Source organism: Dunckerocampus dactyliophorus, chromosome 5 (genome assembly GCF_027744805.1).
Source record: "Dunckerocampus dactyliophorus isolate RoL2022-P2 chromosome 5, RoL_Ddac_1.1, whole genome shotgun sequence".
NCBI lineage: Eukaryota > Metazoa > Chordata > Actinopteri > Syngnathiformes > Syngnathidae > Dunckerocampus > Dunckerocampus dactyliophorus.
The window spans coordinates 1,162,015-1,181,939 of record NC_072823.1 but is presented as its reverse complement, the minus strand read 5'-3'; the positions used below and the strand labels follow the sequence as shown (position 1 = coordinate 1,181,939).

The 19,925-nt window shown below is 41.9% G+C and overlaps 1 protein-coding gene across 7 annotated transcripts in view; it reads left to right on the top strand.

The window, feature by feature from the left end:
* Positions 1 to 3,364: 3,364 nt before the first annotated feature.
* Positions 3,365 to 19,925, top strand: part of LOC129181213 (uncharacterized) — a 38,620-nt gene continuing 22,059 nt past the window's right edge. For 2 of the 7 annotated variants that reach the window (XM_054776050.1, XM_054776052.1), the window contains exons 1-15: positions 3,365 to 3,587; positions 7,979 to 8,065; positions 8,388 to 8,834; positions 12,243 to 12,448; positions 12,639 to 12,784; positions 13,020 to 13,097; positions 14,125 to 14,361; positions 14,438 to 14,607; positions 14,827 to 15,032; positions 15,126 to 15,277; positions 16,883 to 16,963; positions 17,274 to 17,510; positions 17,587 to 17,756; positions 17,976 to 18,181; positions 18,275 to 18,426. In XM_054776050.1, the coding sequence (XP_054632025.1) occupies positions 3,380 to 3,587; positions 7,979 to 8,065; positions 8,388 to 8,834; positions 12,243 to 12,448; positions 12,639 to 12,784; positions 13,020 to 13,097; positions 14,125 to 14,361; positions 14,438 to 14,607; positions 14,827 to 15,032; positions 15,126 to 15,277; positions 16,883 to 16,963; positions 17,274 to 17,510; positions 17,587 to 17,756; positions 17,976 to 18,181; positions 18,275 to 18,426 (2,783 nt within the window). In that variant the 5' untranslated portion in view covers positions 3,365 to 3,379. Of the gene's footprint in view, positions 3,588 to 4,967; positions 5,092 to 7,978; positions 8,066 to 8,387; positions 8,835 to 12,242; positions 12,449 to 12,638; positions 12,785 to 13,019; positions 13,098 to 14,124; positions 14,362 to 14,437; positions 14,608 to 14,826; positions 15,033 to 15,125; positions 15,278 to 16,882; positions 16,968 to 17,273; positions 17,511 to 17,586; positions 17,757 to 17,975; positions 18,182 to 18,274; positions 18,427 to 19,925 lie in introns of those variants that run through there. The other 5 variants (XM_054776053.1, XM_054776054.1, XM_054776051.1 and 2 more) reach the window with 5 other exon arrangements.

The window sequence follows — 19,925 nt, the reverse complement described above, 5'->3', positions numbered from 1 at the left end:
TGAAATTCCAAAACTCCAGACGATGGACGAAACCATAGATAGATAGAATCTCAATTCCATGTTTCTCACTCTTGGAACTAAAAAGGAAATCACTGACATTGTCAACAACTTTAAGACAAAAACGTCAACTGATTGTCATGGAATGGAATGGAAACAATGAAAAGGGTCATCAATGAGATTGTAGAAGTGTTAACATAGATTAGTAACTTATCATTTCAGACTGGAACATTTCCTAATAAAAAGGAAATAGCTAAAGTGGTTCCAATTTTCAGAAATGGAGATAAACATCAATTTACAAATTACCGACCAGTTTCCTGATTACCTCAATATTCTAAAATTATCGAGAAGCTATTTAATTACAGGTTGGACAAATTAATAAACAACAACGAACTGCTAGCAGGTAGTCAATACGGATACAGAGCTAACACTAACTTCTATGGCACTGATGGAAATCACGAACGCTATAGACCACGGAAGGTGTGCAGTTGCAGGATTCATGGATCTTACAAAAGCCTTCCATACAATATTTTAACAACTAAATTACCGTATTTTCACAACCATAAAATACAACCATAAGGTGCACCGTATTAAAAGGCACAGTCTCAGTTACAGGTGGCATTTTTGTATTGAACACATACACAAGGCGCACCGTATTATAACTTAATTTAACAATAACTAACAACTATGTCGTTCAAACATGTAACTTTAAGAGCGTTTGCACCAAAACACTACAGCAAAGCACGCTGGGGAACAGGAAGTTCCCCCAGCAATGCTACAATACGCTAGCATGCATGCTATGGTATGGTTTTAAAAAGCCAGCGGAAGCAAAACTGAGTTGGGTTGAAGTATTTAACAATGCACTCACGTTATTTTTGATCAATCCTCATCCACAAATCCATCAAAGTCCTCATCTTCTGTATCCCAAATGAACAGCTGGGCAAGTTCTCCATCAAACACGCCAGGTTCCCTGTCGTCATTGTCAGTCAGTCTCGTTGCTCCTCAGAAATGATGCGACAGCTCGAACAACAGTGCATCAGACACGTTAGCCCAAGCATCCACAATCCATGAGTGAAGCTGTGTTCGCTACCTGTCATTCATCGCTCCCACGCTGCTCGCAACTTCACTTTAAACGCTGTGTTAACATCCATTCACAAATAGTGGCGAAACTCGCACGGCGCTGGCTCCCAGTCTTAGTGAAGCTGTGTTCACTAGCTGTCATCCATCGCTCCCACGCCGCTCGCAACTTCACTTTAAACGCCGTGTTCACACCGATGTCCAGCAGTTGGAGTTCATTCGTCAAGCCTCCCGGAATGATGTTAAGCTCCAAGTTCATTTGCTGCACTTGTGACACGTGAAAAAAACATCCCGTCTCTTTCTGTGCACGTCACTCAGCCACTCAGCCATCTTCTCGTCCTTCCAGCCCCTTTGATTGGTCCGGCTGGAAACTTTTCTTTGGGTGGCATATTCCTCCTAAAAATCACCACAGTTTCTGTCCATCACCATTTCTGTCCATCACCATGGCAACCAAGCACAACAGTAAAAGCCGACTTCTCGTGTCCCGTTGTGTGTATCTACCGTGCTGGTCTTCTCTCTTGTGGTTCAACAGGATGTGGAAAGTGAGCGGCACGTCGTCCATGTTGGTGATGTGGTTGGGCTGGATGTGTTTGTCTGCAATGTTTTTACTGCAGTAGGAGCGGAAGATGGCCAGCTTTCCTTGTAATCCGCTGGATGTTGCTGCACCGCGGTAGTCCTTGCCCAGATGGATAGATGGCTCCATTACATAAAATATACTTATACAACTGCTGGGGCGTGCCTTTAGCGTCCTCAGTCAAGCTAGGAGGATGCACATCTGCAAGTTTAAATATCACGTTTGGAGTACCCCAGGGGTCCATATTGGGACCAAAACTGTTCAATTTGTACATCAACGACATTTGTAAAGTGACAAAGGACTTAAAGTTGGTATTATTTACGGATGATACCACTGCCTTTTGTTCTGGGGAAAGCACACAAGAACTCATTAAAAAGGTCAAGGATGAAAAGGTCATATTAAAGTCATGGTTTGATAAAAACAGAAGTTAAATAAAACAAAAATAATGCTATTTGGACATAGCAGAAAGAAGAAGTACGATCAAATAGAAATAGACTGAGTAGATATTGAAAGAAAGAAAATACATTTCCGGGGATCATAAGAGATGAAAAAATGAGTTGGAAATGTCATATCAAAAATAGAAGCATATCCATATCTACCATATCGTACTTATGCGGCGATACAGGGCAGTCATTATAAAAGCAATCTTCACTCACTCAATGTACTGCAAAAAAGATGGGTGAGGATCAGTCATTCATAATGCCAAGTATAGAGAACACACAAACCCTTTACTTTTAAAAGCAGATATTCAAATTAGCTGATTTAGTACATTTTCAAACTGCCAAAATCACGCATAAAGTTAACTCGTTACCTCAAAACATCATACAGTATTTCTCTATATTATTTATTTATGTATGTATTTGTATTATTTACTTGTATTAATGTCTCTTCTGTTGTTGTTGCTTAATTTATTGGTATTTATGTTTCTTATCTTCTTATTCTTTCTTGTGTTTTCTTTCTTTTCTTGGGAGAATGAACAGAATAAGAATTTCATTGCATAGCAGAACCACCTGTTTTACTATGCACATGACAATACAACTCTTCAATCTTGAATCTTGAATTTTGAATCTCTCAGAGAGGAGCAATAGGAAAATGAAAGTGAAACCACTTCGATGCCAGAACCCACAGCATTTCAGTGTGTGGAATGAAATGATGGAAGGGAGTGAGCAAGGAAGTCAAACAATGTACCGAGATGAGCACATTCACAAACAATACAAGCAGGTGATGTTTGCTGAATACAAGCAGGAGAGTCTTGATCATCACACTGATTCTTCTGTCATGCTTGTTTTGATTTATTATTATTTATTATTACACTGATTATTATATCTTTTAATATTCCATGGAATACAGGAAGTGGATAATCTGTACTGTACAAGGTGTGGAATGGATGGGGGGCGGGCGGGGTAGGATTAACTTAGCTTTGCTTCTTCCTACTCCTTTTGGACATGTGGAAGAGTGAAAGGATGATTGATGAGATGTATTCCACTGGAACCTGCACGCATGTTCAAATCAATTTAAACCAAACCAAACCAAGGTTTGAACTTCTTTGAGGGTGTTTCAACAAGAGAGAAATGTGATCAAATGTTAATGCCTGTCTGAGAAAAATGTTTAAAGTGTACGGCGAGGGCTTAAAACGATGATTAAATGATTTCTCTGGTGGAACATACAAGGTGATGTGAAGTAAGGCGCTCTTTCCCCCAAGCTGCAGGTGAGAAGGGCTATGCTTGAAGCATGCTTGGAGGCCTTGAAGTAGGAGATAAGACAGCGTGGACGCAGGGGAAGATGTCAACAATGTTGCCGACCGACCTGAGCGCTAGCAGGCATGTGACCGTGAAGTCAGCACCAGGAAGTCATCAGCTCTGCTCCACCCGACATCCGTGCACACTTTCTTCTTCTTCTTCTTGGGATGAGCAGCACAAACACACCTCTGCAGAAACAAGTAAGTTGCTGTCTTTCTACTTGTTTAGCAGCGCTCTTCAGCTTCCGTCACTGTTAGCTATGGAGTTATTGATAGGACCGCAACATATTGACAAAGCAATCAAAGACTGCGCTCATTGACGCCATTTGGGGCTCACTTCATGTTTGAAGACGGAGAAAGAACAAGTGGGATTGGAAGTGTTAGCAACTGAGCTACACAGACACCAAATTCATTCACCCACATTTATTCAAGCTACATTGCATAAACGAGGGGCTGGGTGGGAGAGGAAAGGAGGGAAAACTGACAAGCACATGTCCCTTTGAAGCCGTCATGAAACATCTTCGTCCAGCTCCATGAGAAGACCACTCAGTTGACAGGTTGTTGTGGGTAGCTTCATATGACCCATCCGCAATGGGAAGTAGTGCTTGGAACGGTAGCTTCCACATTCAAGTGAAGTGAACACATGATGGTCAGTGTGAGGTGAAGATAGATAAATAGCTAGATAGATACTTTCCTCATCTCCAAGAGAACTCCTTCCAAAAAGGATTCACTTGACGTCACTAAAACAGGCTGTAGTGTTGGACAGTCTTTTCATTTCTTTTCAAATCCTTCCTTTATTCCATTTTCATTCAGTCTTTATTATCTTTCTCTCTCTGGGTCTGTGGGTGAGGGGGGCGTGTCTCCTACCTGGGAGGGGCGGGGGTGGTTTTCCTCTCTCTCTCTCTCTCTCTCTCTCTCTCTGTCTCCCTCCCTGTACCCTCTACTGTGTTGCGGGGGCTGGCAGTCGGTGTGGGGGTGGAGTCTCCATCCTCGGGGAGGGGATAGCTGTGGGCCTGCTGGGGTGTGGCCCCCGCTCCCTGTCTGCTGATTATTGTGATATGATAATAATAATACAATAATAATAATATTGTGATTGTCAAGATAGTATGAATATTGGTGGTGGTGTGTTTATTGAAGCTGTGAAGGTTCATCTTATTGTCGATGAATCCCAAACGACCTGATTTGTACACAATCACACGCAACCCTCATCATGAAGGTGGAAAAGAAGGTGACAGGAATCCAGTATGTGCTGTCTATCAACTTATCAAATATATACGTGGAACAAGTAGGTACAGAGTGTCCACGTCACATGACAAGTAGTGGAATACTGCTGACTCTGTGTTGCTGTGTCGTCGGCGCTACGTGGGGGGTGTTTTTTGGGGGGGGCGGGGGTTTGCAGCAGAAAAGCTTGCATGTATGTAATATATGATATGGAAGTGACTTTTTCATGCGTCGATTCGTATCCATACTTTATGAGCGTTGTTGGGACGCTGGCGTTGCTATGCACGTAGCACGTGACATCATGGATACGCCGTCACTACCTTCAAGGCTCTATGATGCTGCTGAAACTATCTTTTCTATCTTTTATGGCTTTAAATGACACGCTTGATAGAAAGGCTGCATCGCTTTAGACTGCAGTTATTTCTCCAAGCGGACGCGGGAGAGAAGAGCGCCAACACGCGCACACACACAAGCGCACACACTGGTAAGTCATCATTCATAACATTGGTCATTTCGTATTGACTTACATGGAAATGTATGCTCCATCAGCTCACTTTACCACGTGTTTCTTCATCGAAGGGATGAAGGCGTATTAAATAGAATGCTTTGACAGAGACATGGATTATGAACGAACTGGCTGTTTCATCATATGAAGCACTACTTCTCTTTTTGCACTTAGCCGCTTTATATTACAATTTCTATGTTTGGAAAGCTGCTCTGCTGTGTGTGTGTGTGCGTGCGCGTGCGCAGTGGCGGTTCTGACTGCGGGCCACATGGGCAATATTGCCCAGGGTGGTGGTGTTTTGGGGGCGCCGAGAGGTGTAAAGAAAGAATCTCATGTATTTGTGGTCACTTCATTTCCTATGTGTGGCAGATTGGCGCCCTCTACAGGCGGACACTCGCGGCGCGCCCCCGTTCTGCTCAGACTTGACCAAACCAAACGTCCACAATGTGTAACTTAATAGCTTGGTTTTTTTCCAAAGAAAAGTGGTCAGGTGTTGGGCGTCACGATGTCGATGATATCAACAGTTTGCCGTCCAACTTTGTTGTGATGAAAGTAGCCCGTTCTCTTGCAGCCACTTGTTGCGCATGTGCGAGTCACGAGTGAGCGACAGCCATCGTTTCCCATCACTTGTTGTTAGATGTTCATTTCTTGTTGGTGGATAGAACATGACACGTGTCCTGTGGGTGGTGTAGAATAACAAGCCGAGTAGTTCTTTAGAACTAGGCTCGGTTGCATCATCATCAACTCTAACTTTCTCCTTCACTTCTCTCTCACTCACGCGCTCTCCTGTTGGTCCCATCCGCAGTCCCACAGTGCCCTCTACTGGTCAACATATAGCAGTATAATGATGTGTATGTGAAACACAACAACATGCTGAGAATAAGCCATCATGTGATCATATATGGTATGAAATATAATACTGTGTGACGCTGAGGCAGGCGTCACGTGATGCATCATCTTTGCTGGGGTTTGTCCGAGCAACATTGATAGAATGCCTCCGAAGCAGGGCTGTCCAAAGTGCAGCACTTTCTAAAAATAGAATTTAGGAGAACAACGACGCAAAATGATGAGGAAAAATAATCTCATTTTAGTAGCATGGGGTTGAAATATGAAAGAACAAATGTTATAAATGATGAGAAACAAAACAAAATAAAGTGGTCTTTGGAATTTAGGTTGGGCAAAAAGTTATATGTTACGGGACTGGAGTCATAAATGTACAAGACAAAAATGTACAAGCAATTTGAAATGGTTGGCAAATAAAGAGCAGCTGTAATTGCATGAGAATCAGCTCAGGTTAACTACAAGGTTTAACAAAAGTAAATTACAGCAGTCATGGCGCAAAAATGTCAATTCTTTTGAGGCAAAATGGAACTTCAGGTTTTTTAAATACTCTTCTCCTGTGTGACATTGAAGCAGGCATCAAGCAGGGCTGCCCAAAGTGCATGCATTTCTAAAAATAGAACTGAATAAGAACACAACAGCAAGAATGGAAAAAATAGCAGTTAGGTCCAAATATTGGTTGCGGTGATGGTTCCATCCATTTCAAACAAGCATACAGGTGACATTGAAACGCTTCGTGTTGCAGACTGATGGAAAAAAGTTGGACTCACCAGAAAAGTTGTCATTTTAAGAGAATAACGTGCAAGCATAACATCTTTTCAACAAGCCATCATGACAAACAAGAAAATAAAGTTGTCATTTTTGGAAAATGAAAGTCATAATATTGCGAGAAGAAAAATGGCAAGACAAAAACAGCAGCTGAAATGTTGTGAGAATAAAATGAAAATCTGAAGAAGAAAAGGGCAAGAAAAGTACATTGACCAGGAATAAACTCATGTTATGAAGATTCTGCTGGGTTTTTGTACATTTTCCAACTATTTCAACTTGTACGTTTCTTTCTTGCAGGATTTTGGCAAGAACATAACATGACCACTTTTTAAAATATGCCTTTTCCTGTAATGGATCCTCTTTACGCTCATAAAATGAATTATTTTTCCTCATTTAGGTTCTTCTCATCCAATGACTTTTCTGGTTAGCTTACGTTGTTGGCTTTGTTTGCCTCAATATGTAAAATGACTGATTTTTCCAAAATATTTTGACTGTTTTCAGAAATCTTTTTCCCCTTCTGACAAGGTCAGACACTGGATTAACACTTTGACTTCCAGCATTGATGTGCTAAGAGTACCTCATGTTTTGTCCCAGGAACGTTGATGAAATTCCTCCAAAGCGGGGGACGTTCCTTGTTCATCTACCAAGGAAAAGTTTCAGTGAGCACAGCCTTGTAGATGAGGAAAATAACATCATTTTAGTAGCTGAAAGCATGACAGATGTTCTATATTACACATATTAAAGAGAAGACAACTTTAAGGTTGTACTATGAGAAACAAAACAATGAAGAAAGTTGTAATTTATGATCAATCAAGTTGTGCAAAAAGTTGGATTTACAAAACAGTCAAAATGTTCTTGGAATAACAGTTGAAATAGTTGGAAAATTAAAAACAAAGTCAGGAGCAATGGAAAAAAAACACATTTTACGAGGATAAAATCAAAATATTACGGTAATTGAAAAAAATTGTCATTGTAATTTTACGAGAATATGCTGGAGCCTACCCCAGCTGACTTTGCCCAAGAGGCCAGCCAATCCCAGATGTTTTTCACCTGTATGACAAAGCTGAAATGCACTTTTTGTCTTAGCATCTTTCCAACATATCAAAGTGTCAAAGTTGCCGTAACGTGCACGTGTGCTGCAGTGTTTATTGATGGCGTATTGATGTGTTTGCTGAGTTATTGTGTGCTACGTGAAACATGGTCACCAACTCCTGGACTGCTTCTTGTAAAATGTGTCTGATCACGCCTTGTCTTTCAGTAGAACGCTGCGTTTGCGCCAAGATGGCGACCCCTGGAGGGGTGCTCCTGTTCCTCCTCCTGCTGATCACCGCTGCAAAGATTTCAGGTATCAGGTTATGATCAATACATTCTTGAATTATTGCTTTTTTTAGCATCCATCCAAGACACCTGAAAAATGTAGGCGACATTCTGGCGTAAAACGTGAACATAAACCAAAAAACTGGCTGACACAACAAGCGTACGCTAACCAAGGTTCCACACTAACTTAGCTTTGTAATCTGCAAAATAATAAATGTAAAAAAAATCAGTATGAGTGAAGGCAGTGCATGTCAGAGTCATGGAGTCTTTTTCACGCCTTCATTTGAATGAATGAAAAGAAATGCAAACTAGCAGCTGCATGCAGCGATGTGATGTCTTTTCTTCACCAGCGTACCAGTCCAAGTGTGGCGGCATCGTGTGCCCACCAGGCATGGACTGCATTGAACGTGGTGGGAAGACGCGTTGTGCCGACCCTTGTGAGATCTACACCCCCCTGGATGACCACTGGCGAGACACACAGTTTGCTTCAGATCGGAAAAGCCTAAAATGTGACCGAGATGTTGAGTGGAAGGGCTGGTATCGTCTGCTCCTGGGGGGCAAGAGTGCACGTATTCCTGAGAGATGCATAGAGGAATACAGGTGTGGAGGCGATACAGCCATCTGGATGAAAGACCCTCATCCCACACAATGGAATGAAATTGTAGCTCGCACAGTGTATGGTTCCTGGTGGGGTAATTGCTCCCGGTACACGACCAACATCCATGTGAAGAAGTGTTCTCACTACTACGTCTACAAACTGGTCAAACCAGGGCTTTGTTATCAGGCCTACTGTGCAGGTATGTTCCATTCAAAGAATGTTTTACAATCAAATAGAATGTTTAATGTGAACCCATGTGGTGTCAGAATGTTAGCCACCTCTTGATAAGAACACCCATGCTACTACACGTAAAACCTACGGCAGGGGTCGGGAACCTATGGCTCAGGAGCCACACATGGCTCTTTGATGTCTGCCTCTGGCTCTTACACATTTGTTTTTTCAAAGTAAAAGTTGCAGAAATCCCAATGTTAAAAAAGTTGAAAATATAAAACCTTATGATGCATTTTTATCAGTAGATGGAGTAAAACTGTACTTTGATAAGAATAAAGTCAAAGTAAATGAGAATAGCCTTGAAGATGAGAAAAAATAACATTTTAGTAGCTTAAAGCATGACATGTTAAATATCACACATATTAAAGAGAAGACATTTTAAGGCTCATAAAATGAAAAACAAAACAATGAATAATGTAATTTTTGGTGAAGTTGTGGAAAAATGTAGATTTAAAAAAATAAAGTCAAAATGTTATTGCAATAAAAATTGAAATAGTTGGGAAATTAAAAAAAAGGTCAGCAGCAATGGAAAAATAATTTGACGAGGATAAAATCCAAAAATCCAATATATATTATATATATACTGTATATATATATATATATATATATATATATATATATATATATATATATATATATATACTTGACGGGGAAGGACGTGTATGGCAGGAGCTCTGCTGATGAAAGTGGAAATTTTAACTATTTTAGTGCTTTCCTGACGACACTTCATGAACACAAGATCAGTGCTGCTTGCTGAATCCCCCAACTTTAACTTGGATAGTCGAGAGGTACAGATACAAGTACCGATACTGCTAGCAAGTCTAGCTAACTAGCTAACTGCTGAAGTTCAAAGACGTTGCTTAGCAACAATGTCAAACACAAAGGAAAATGATTCTGGCTCTGAATTCAAAGAGGACATGGATATTCAAGAGATTCAAGATTGAAGAGTTTTATTGTCATGTGCATAGTAAAACAGCAGTTCTACCATGCAATGACATTCTTATTCTGTTCATTCTCCCAAGAAAAGAAAGAAAACACAAGAAAGAATAAGAACATAAGAAACATAAATACCAATAAATTAAACCACAACAACAGAAGAGACATTAATACAAGTAAATAATACAAATAAATAAATAATAAATAATAAAGTGCTATGAGTGTGTGCGTGTGTTGCGTGCGGCGTGTGCGAGTGCTTCGTTGAGAAGCCTGATGGCCTGTGGGTAAAAGCTGTTTGCCAGCCTTGTGGTCCTGGACTTCAAACTCCTGTAGCGTCTGCCTGACGGTAGGAGTGTGAATAATGAGTGTTGTGGATGTGTGCTGTCCTTGATGAGGTCGTGTGTTCTTCGTAGGACTCTAGATTTATAAATGTCTTGCAGTGAGGGGAGGGCTACAAAAAGGGGATAGGATTAAAAAAGGTCTGCTTTTTCCTACTCCTTTTCAGACATATGCATGTTTGAAATAAATTAAACCAATCAACCAATCAATCAACCGATCAAATCTTAATGGAAAAAAGTTGTAATTTAACAATTTTATGAGAATAAGCTCGTCATGTTATGTCATGTTATGAGGAAAACTGTCATTTTAGGAGAAACAACAGTTGTTTTTTGGAAAAATAGGTTGGGGGAAAATATGTTACGGATCAATAAAGACTTGATTGATCTCCAAGAGAAATCTACAGAAAATACAAGCAAGTGAAATTATTATGGAAATAATATTATATAATATAATAATAATATAAATATAATATTACCAAAATGTATGAAGTTGAAAAACAAGGTTTAAATATTTGGTGTTAAACTGTTGAAAATATAAAACCTTATGATGCATTTTTATCAGTAGATGGAGTAAAACTGCCTGTCGACAGTGTTTGGGTCAGACGGCCAAACACGATTATAATTGGCTAACGCGGTAGCCTACCGGGTCATTGAGTGGTCAAGCAGTAAGCTTCCCACCTAGCTAGCGCAAACACTTTTGACCATAGGCATAGATAGACGCTACATCGCGCGCTGAGCAGTATGTCAACATGGCTGCCATGTTGGATGTGTCAAGGCTGCGCTGTAAATGAATCAAGTAAATGTACATACTGTACATTCATAGCGCCTTTCTACAAGGAAGTTTACCTTAATTCCTCTCGTTTATACGTTGACACGTGCACTAATATACCTTGGAAACAGTTAGGCAGCAAAGACTGTTTGATCTTCTGTTTGCCAAGCATATTAGTGTGTGTGTGAATGTATAAACAAGAGGAATGAACGTAAAGGTCTTTGTAGAAAGGCGCTTTATGAAAGTAAGTACATTAACTTGAATCATTTGCACCCCAGCCTTGACACCTCCAATATGGCGACGGCATTTACGTATGGCAGCAGTGGACAAACGCACTCGATGCATCGTCCATCTACGTCTTTGCTTTTGACGAGAAGATGGCAAAATGAAAAAGATGGGGAACACGGTACATTTGATAGCACGAATGGACAGAGGAATTCCCCTTTGTGGAGACAGCAGATTTGGCGGTGGGGGTTTTGCAGTGTTAAAATGTCGTCGATGAAACGGTGATGTAAAGCGGCACTTGGACACATCCGGGTGGTCGGCTTTACTGTTGCCCGGGCAACATCACCGAATGAAGATTCGGAAGGACTCGTACGACAGTGGAGCTGGCGAGCAAACCTGAGTGGACATAAATGAGAAGACTTCAACCCCCCCAGACCAGCTGATGGCCAAAACAACACACTGCAGGATTTTATTGATTGATTAGCTTCAGGATAAAAACATGATAAAAAACAGTAACTATTCTGAACGAGTTGATCTTGGCTAAACATGCACGCATTTAGTTGTATTCATCCATCCATCCATTTTCTATGCTGCTTATCCTCATTAGGGTTGCATGCTGGAGCCTATCCCACTGACTTGGTGTCCAGCCAATGGCAGGGCACATATAGACAAACACTCACATTCATACCTATGGACCATTTAGAGTCTCCAGTGAAGCTAACATGCATGTTTTTGGGATGTGGGAGGAAACCGGAGTACCCGGAAAACCCCCCCACACACGGGGACAGCATGCAAACTCCACACAGAAATGTCCAAGGGAGAATCCAACCCACTGTGACTGTGTGGCCACCATGCTAACCACTACACCACCGTGCAGCCTAGGTGTATTCAGTGTTAAAAAATATGATATGGCTCTCATGGAAATGTATTTTTAAAAAACGTGGCTTTCGTGGCTCTGAGCCAAAAGATTCTGACCCCTGGTCTACAGTGTGATCCATGTCATGATCTACATCAGTGTGATATTTGTGAAGGTGACTGTCATGAATTTTCATATGTGGCATATTACACACAGAAAATGAAAAAAATGTCCCTGTCATGTTTTCTTTAGAATTGGCTCCTCCATTCCTCAGTCACATCACTTGTGGATCTGACAAAATCCTGGTGGGCGTGAATTCCACTGACATAAGTGTCGCTGTTTATAACCCATACCATGGCCACCTGGAAGACAGCAAGTGTTTGCAGACAAAGGATGAAAATGGTACCGTGTTGTACGAAACTGATGCTCAGACGGGTACCTGTGGAAACAAAGTGCAGGTAAAAAGAAGCAGACACACGTGCTGGAGACATTTCATTTCATGTCCAAGGCAAACAAGAAGATTTGCATTTAGTATTGATGACAACCTTTCTCCTGTCCGTCCCACACCTACTCATTTTCAAGACCTATGTTTTGGAATCATCTGGACTAAAGTTTGGTCATCATCTCACTTTCTCATCTGTTTTTCAGACCAACAGCACACATGTCATCTACTCCAACACGTTGTACATCTATCTCAGCAAAGATGTCTCTCATCCCATGAAGTTGCCTTTCTCATGCGTGTATCCCCTGGCCACACACACCAGACTGAACTCACCCATCAGAACGATCCTGCCGTGAGTATTGATACAATCAGCAATGTGAGATGATTTAGAATGATTCTAGTGAAGTAGAAACATTTTAAATAGCCTGACGTTGTATCCTCACAGGTTGCTGCCATCTTAGATCAGCATTGTATTGTGGAATTACTTTTTATTTCAACAAATTAAATGTATCTTTTACATTTCCGGGGTATGTTTGTACAATATTGATATTTTATTTTGAAAGTGACGGAGTTCTGTTTGCTTGAAGGGGCAGTGGAAAGGTTAATCAGCACCAGGATGATCCATCACTCCAATCTGGAGCCCCGGAGGTGCCACCACCATACTGGCAAGTATAAGGGTTACATTGACACAGAATGTTAGAGCACTGCTCAGATGGCACCTTTGAAGGGATAGTATGGATTTTTGACATGAAGTTGTAGGACATCCCCACCCCACAGCAACAGCCACTCGGTCTCCCAGTTGGTCCCTCAAAAAAATCTCCCTGCGCACTGAAGCTCACATCTTCTTCCACTGTGGAACAAACACAGAAACAAGATGGCCGTGGCGTTCCGTCTTGTATTATTTAGCGTGGGGGACCAATTGGGGAGGGTCTGTCACTGTTTTATTGACTCCACTGCTGGGATGTCATACAGCTTCATGTCAACAAATACAAACTATCCTTTTAAGCATCTATGCAAACTCTTAAAATAAACTTTAGTTTGAAAATCCAAAGTGCAATCATGCAAAATGAATTGTCTAGTGTGGACCTACACTATCGCCCAATGGAGGGCCTGTACGTACCTCCCCTCTCCATCCATCCATCCATTTTCTATGCCACTTCTCCTCATTAGGGTCGCGGGGGCATGCTGGAGCCTATCCCAGCTGACTTGGGGCGACAGTCGGGGTACACCCTGGACTGGTGTCCAGCCAATGGCAGGGCACATATAGACAAACACTCACATTCATACCTATGGACCATTTAGAGTCTCCAATGAAGCTAACAGGCATGTTTTTGGAATGTGGGAGGAAACCGGAGTACCCAGAAACCCCCCCCCCACACACGGGGAGAACATGCAAACTCCACAAAGAAATGCCCAAGGGAGAATCCAACCCAGGTCTTCCCATCTCCAGACTGTTACTGTGTTGGCCAACATTCACCGTGCGGCCTCAGAGACAACTAATGAATGAAGAATAAATAAGTTTGTTTAATCCACGGCATCGGCAAAGTACATGAACACACTGAGTGGTCGCAAATTAGAGTCCTACCCGTTACATAAATATGAGGTATAATAAGACGGGCTGCACTTTGCATGTAGGCCCATAATAATGAGAGGAGAACTTGTCTTATGAGACTATGTGTCTTTGCTTTACAGGAAGGATGTTGTCTTTGTCGGCTCAGGTCCCAAACTGGGAGCCTCTATGGTCCTGTTCAAGGAATCAGACTATAAAAAGCCTTATCCAGCAGGTGTGGTGGTCCTTCCAGTGGGCTCTCCATTATATGTGGAGGTCTCTATGAGAGATCCCAGCTTGGTGGTTGTTTTGGAGGAATGCTTTGTCGCTCGCTCACCAGACCGTGGCAAACTTGATCGATACTCCATCATCTCCAACAAGTATGTCTATGCTTAGTTGGGGTGAATACTCCAAGACACGATGCAGAATGCTGATGATAAACTTTGTTTTTCTTAGATGTCCCACTGACCGCCAACAAGTGTTTGAGTTTAAGAGTGGCTCATCCCACCAGGCTCGTTTCTCCACCCTACCCTTCGCTTTTCAGGGAGAATACCAAGATGTTTACCTCCACTGCAGCTTCATCCTGTGTGACCGCAAGAGTTCCTCTTGCATTCCGGATTGTGAAGGTAAAATGAAAGACAGTGAAACCTTTAGTCTGGACCCATGTGGTGTAACAATATTAGTCACCTCCTGCTATGAGCGCCCATGCTAGCACATGTAAAGTCTAGGATGATCCATGTCATGATCTACAGCAATGTGATATTTGTGAAGGTGACATGTATTTTCATATTGTGGCATATAACACACAGGAAATGAAATGGCTGTCCCCATCATGTTTTCTTTAGAATTGGATCCTCCATTCCTCAGTGACATTATTTGTGACTCTGACGAAATCGGAGTGGGTGTGGATTCAGTTAGCACAAGACGCGCTGGTTATAACCCACTCCGTGGCAGACTGGCAGACCCCAAGTGTTTCCAGGCCATAGAGCAATCAAGTGTCGTGTGGTACAAAGTTGACACTGAGGAAGGTACCTGTGGAAACAAAATGAAGGTAAAAAGCAGACACACATCTGGACTAAAGTCCTTGATCATCTCTTCACAATAAAAGGCTGTATGTGATGAAATGTTCTCATCTGTTTTTCAGACCAACGGCACACATGTCATCTACTCCAACACGTTATTCATCGATCCAGCCAAGAATAGTCCTTACTCTCTGCCCATGGGCTTTCCTTTCTCATGCGTGTATCCCCTGGACACACACACCAGACTGAACTCACCCTTCAGAACGATTCTGACGTGAGTATTGATACAATTAGCAATGTGAGATGATTTAGAATGATTCTAGTAAGTGTTACGGGTCCCAGGCGTGGGCACCATAAGGCAGATAAATTACCTGAATGGAAATGCAGGCAGAACAGCAAAATGAGGACGACATGTAGCGTTTCCTTGCAGATTGCGTCTCTTTATTTAACACACACAAAAGTCATGACCAAAATACATGTTTCAAGTCATAAGTTATTTGCATTTCTGTCCTTAATCCCTCTTTAACATAACTTGTACATTTCACATTTCCATATAATCTCACTTCATTGTGACCAACACAACTATATTTTGGCACAAATTACCATTAATTGTATTTATTTGTTCTAATAACCCTTTTAATGCATTCTATGACATGCTTGCTTGATGACTTATGTCCTCTTAAATGTTCACACGTGTACATAAACATCTGGAATCCCTCAGGTTACTGGAATATTCCTCACAAAGTATGTGATTGTGTATCATGGTAACGTTTCTTGTAACATATTTCACTTACACTATTTTTAATGTTCTTCACAAACACTTTCGCCATGAATCCATTTTAATGACAATTGCAATACCCCGTAGTTCCACTGGATGGCGATCTAACCAAGAGTTCTACCTCCCGCCAATTCGACGACACGGAGCAGCGGCTTTGCCTCTGATGTTTTACGACAAACTTTCTAACTTTCACTTATTTTACCAAATTAAATCAGCGGATAGTGTGACAATACACATCCTAACATGAACACAAGTACTTATATGGACTTATTCTGTTGTTTTTGTACAATTTACCCACCTGAATGGAAATGCAGGCATCCTCTTTAGGGTCACCGGGACATACTGGAGCCTATCCCAGCTGACAGGTGGGGTATACCCTGGACTGGTGGCCAGCCAATGGCAGGGCACATCTAGACAACCCTTCACACTCACATTCATACCTATGGCAATTTAGAGTCGCCAATGAAGCTATGAAGCTAACATGCATGTTTTTGGAATGTGGGAGGAAACCGGAATACCCGGAGAAAACCCCCCCACACACGGGGAGAACATGCAAACTCCACACAGAAATGGAACCCTCGTTTTACAGATCTCCAGTCTGTCACTGTGTTGGCCAACATGCTAACCGCTAGACCACCGTGCGGCCCGGAAATGCAGGCAGAACAGCAAAATGAGTACGTGTAGCGTTCCATTGTAGATTGTGTCTGACGCAATACAGGAAGTGTCTCCGTATATGGGTCCTGCCGCAACTGAAGAGACACAAAGGTTCCACCTCACGCTGTACAACACAAACTGCAAATCCACATCCACAAATGTCACCAATACATACCACCACCACATTTCAGAAATATTAAATTCTGCACATTTATATAGCATATTTGACCGCAAACACTAAATTAAATCTATATGTGGACACCATATTTTCAAATGGGCTACAGAAGTAGAAACATTTTAAATAGCCTGACGTTGTATCCTCACAGGATGGCCATCAGTATTGTATTGTGTAACTACTATTAAGTACTTTCACGTTTCATATTGGAGTATGTTTGTACAATATTTATACTGGATTTTGGTACTGAGAGGAGGTCTGTTTGCTTGAAGGCCTGATGAAGAGGATGGTCAGCACCAGGTCCCTGATGGTCCATCACACCAAGACAAAGCCCAGGGGGTGCTACCATACTGGCAAGTATCAGGGTTATATTTACACACAATGTTCCGTGAGCAGGCCCACATAAGTAGACTGTAAAACATGTTTAGTCCAATCACACAGCAAATTGCCTTAAAACTGGGCTTATTATCCATCCACAATGGAAAGCAGTCCCCTTTTAGTTTTAAAATGCAACTTGGTGAAGTGAATGCATCATGACCAGCCTGAGGTTAACACAACACATAAACTTAAGCTGAAGGTCAGAAAGTGTGAACACCGAAATTTAAAATTCAAAACCTGTCAGGGCTCAAAAACTAACGTGTAAAACGTGTCTTTGATTTACAGGAAGGATGGTGTCTTTGTTGGCTCAGGTCCCAAACTGGGAGCCTCTATGGTCCTGTTCAAGGAATCAGACTATAAGAAGCCTTATCCAGCAGGTGTGGTGGTCCTTCCAGTGGGCTCTCCATTATATGTGGAGGTCTCTATGAGAGATCCCAGCTTGGTGTTTGTTTTGGAGGAATGTTTTGCCTCTCACTCGTTAGACCGTGACAGTCTTGATCGATACTCCATCATCTCCAACAAGTATGTCTATGCTTAGTTGGGGTGAATACTCCAAGACACGATGCAGAATGCTGATGATCAACTTTGTTTTTCTTAGATGTCCCACTGACCGCCAACAAGTGTTTGAGTTTAAGAGTGGCTCATCCCACCAGGCTCGTTTCTCCACCCTACCCTTCGCTTTTCAGGGAGAATACCAAGATGTTTACCTCCACTGCAGCTTCATCCTGTGTGACCACAAGAGTTCCTCTTGCATTCCGGATTGTGAAGGTAAAATGAAAGACAGTGAAACCTTTAGTCTGGACCCATGTGGTGTAACAATATTAGTCACCTCCTGCTATGAGCGCCCATGCTAGCACATGTAAAGTCTAGGATGATCCATGTCATGATCTACAGCAATGTGATATTTGTGAAGGTGACATGTATTTTCATATTGTGGCATATAACACACAGGAAATGAAATGGCTGTCCCCATCATGTTTTCTTTAGAATTGGATCCTCCATTCCTCAGTGACATTATTTGTGACTCTGACGAAATCGGAGTGGGTGTGGATTCAGTTAGCACAAGACGCGCTGGTTATAACCCACTCCGTGGCAGACTGGCAGACCCCAAGTGTTTCCAGGCCATAGAGCAATCAAGTGTCGTGTGGTACAAAGTTGACACTGAGGAAGGTACCTGTGGAAACAAAATGAAGGTAAAAAGCAGACACACATCTGGACTAAAGTCCTTGATCATCTCTTCACAATAAAAGGCTGTATGTGATGAAATGTTCTCATCTGTTTTTCAGACCAACAGCACACATGTCATCTACTCCAACACGTTATTCATCAATCCAGCCAAGAATAGTCCTTACTCTCTGCCCATGGGCTTTCCTTTCTCATGCGTGTATCCCCTGGACACACACACCAGACTGAACTCACCCTTCAGAACGATTCTGACGTGAGTATTGATACAATTAGCAATGTGAGATGATTTAGAATGATTCTAGTAAGTGTTACGGGTCCCAGGCGTGGGCACCATAAGGCAGATAAATTACCTGAATGGAAATGCAGGCAGAACAGCAAAATGAGGATGACATGTAGCGTTTCCTTGCAGATTGCGTCTCTTTATTTAACACACACAAAAGTCATGACCAAAATACATATGTTTCAAGTCATAAGTTATTTGCATTTCTGTCCTTAATCCCTCTTTACTTTAACATAACTTGTACATTTCACATTTCCGTATAATCTCACTTCATTGTGACCAACACAACTATATTTTGGCACAAATTACCATTAATTGTATTTATTTGTTCTAATAACCCTTTTAATGCATTCTATGACATGCTTGCTTGATGACTTATGTCCTCTTAAATGTTCACACTTGTACATAAACATCTGGAATCCCTCAGGTTACTGGAATATTCCTCACAAAGTATGTGATTGTGTATCATGGTAACGTTTCTTGTAACATATTTCACTTACACTATTTTTAATGTTCTTCACAAACACTTTCGCCATGAATCCATTTTAATGACAATTGCAATACCCCGTAGTTCCACTGGATGGCGATCTAACCAAGAGTTCTACCTCCCGCCAATTCGACGACACGGAGCAGCGGCTTTGCCTCTGATGTTTTACGACAAACTTTCTAACTTTCACTTATTTTACCAAATTAAATCAGCGGATAGTGTGACAATACACATCCTAACATGAACACAAGTACTTATATGGACTTATTCTGTTGTTTTTGTACAATTTACCCACCTGAATGGAAATGCAGGCATCCTCTTTAGGGTCACCGGGACATACTGGAGCCTATCCCAGCTGACAGGTGGGGTATACCCTGGACTGGTGGCCAGCCAATGGCAGGGCACATCTAGACAACCCTTCACACTCACATTCATACCTATGGCAATTTAGAGTCGCCAATGAAGCTGTGAAGCTAACATGCATGTTTTTGGAATGTGGGAGGAAACCGGAATACCCGGAGAAAACCCCCCCACACACGGGGAGAACATGCAAACTCCACACAGAAATGGAACCCTCGTTTTACAGATCTCCAGTCTGTCACTGTGTTGGCCAACATGCTAACCGCTAGACCACCGTGCGGCCCGGAAATGCAGGCAGAACAGCAAAATGAGTACGTGTAGCGTTCCATTGTAGATTGTGTCTGACGCAATACAGGAAGTGTCTCCGTATATGGGTCCTGCCGCAACTGAAGAGACACAAAGGTTCCACCTCACGCTGTACAACACAAACTGCAAATCCACATCCACAAATGTCACCAATACATACCACCACCACATTTCAGAAATATTAAATTCTGCACATTTATATAGCATATTTGACCGCAAACACTAAATTAAATCTATATGTGGACACCATATTTTCAAATGGGCTACAGAAGTAGAAACATTTTAAATAGCCTGACGTTGTATCCTCACAGGATGGCCA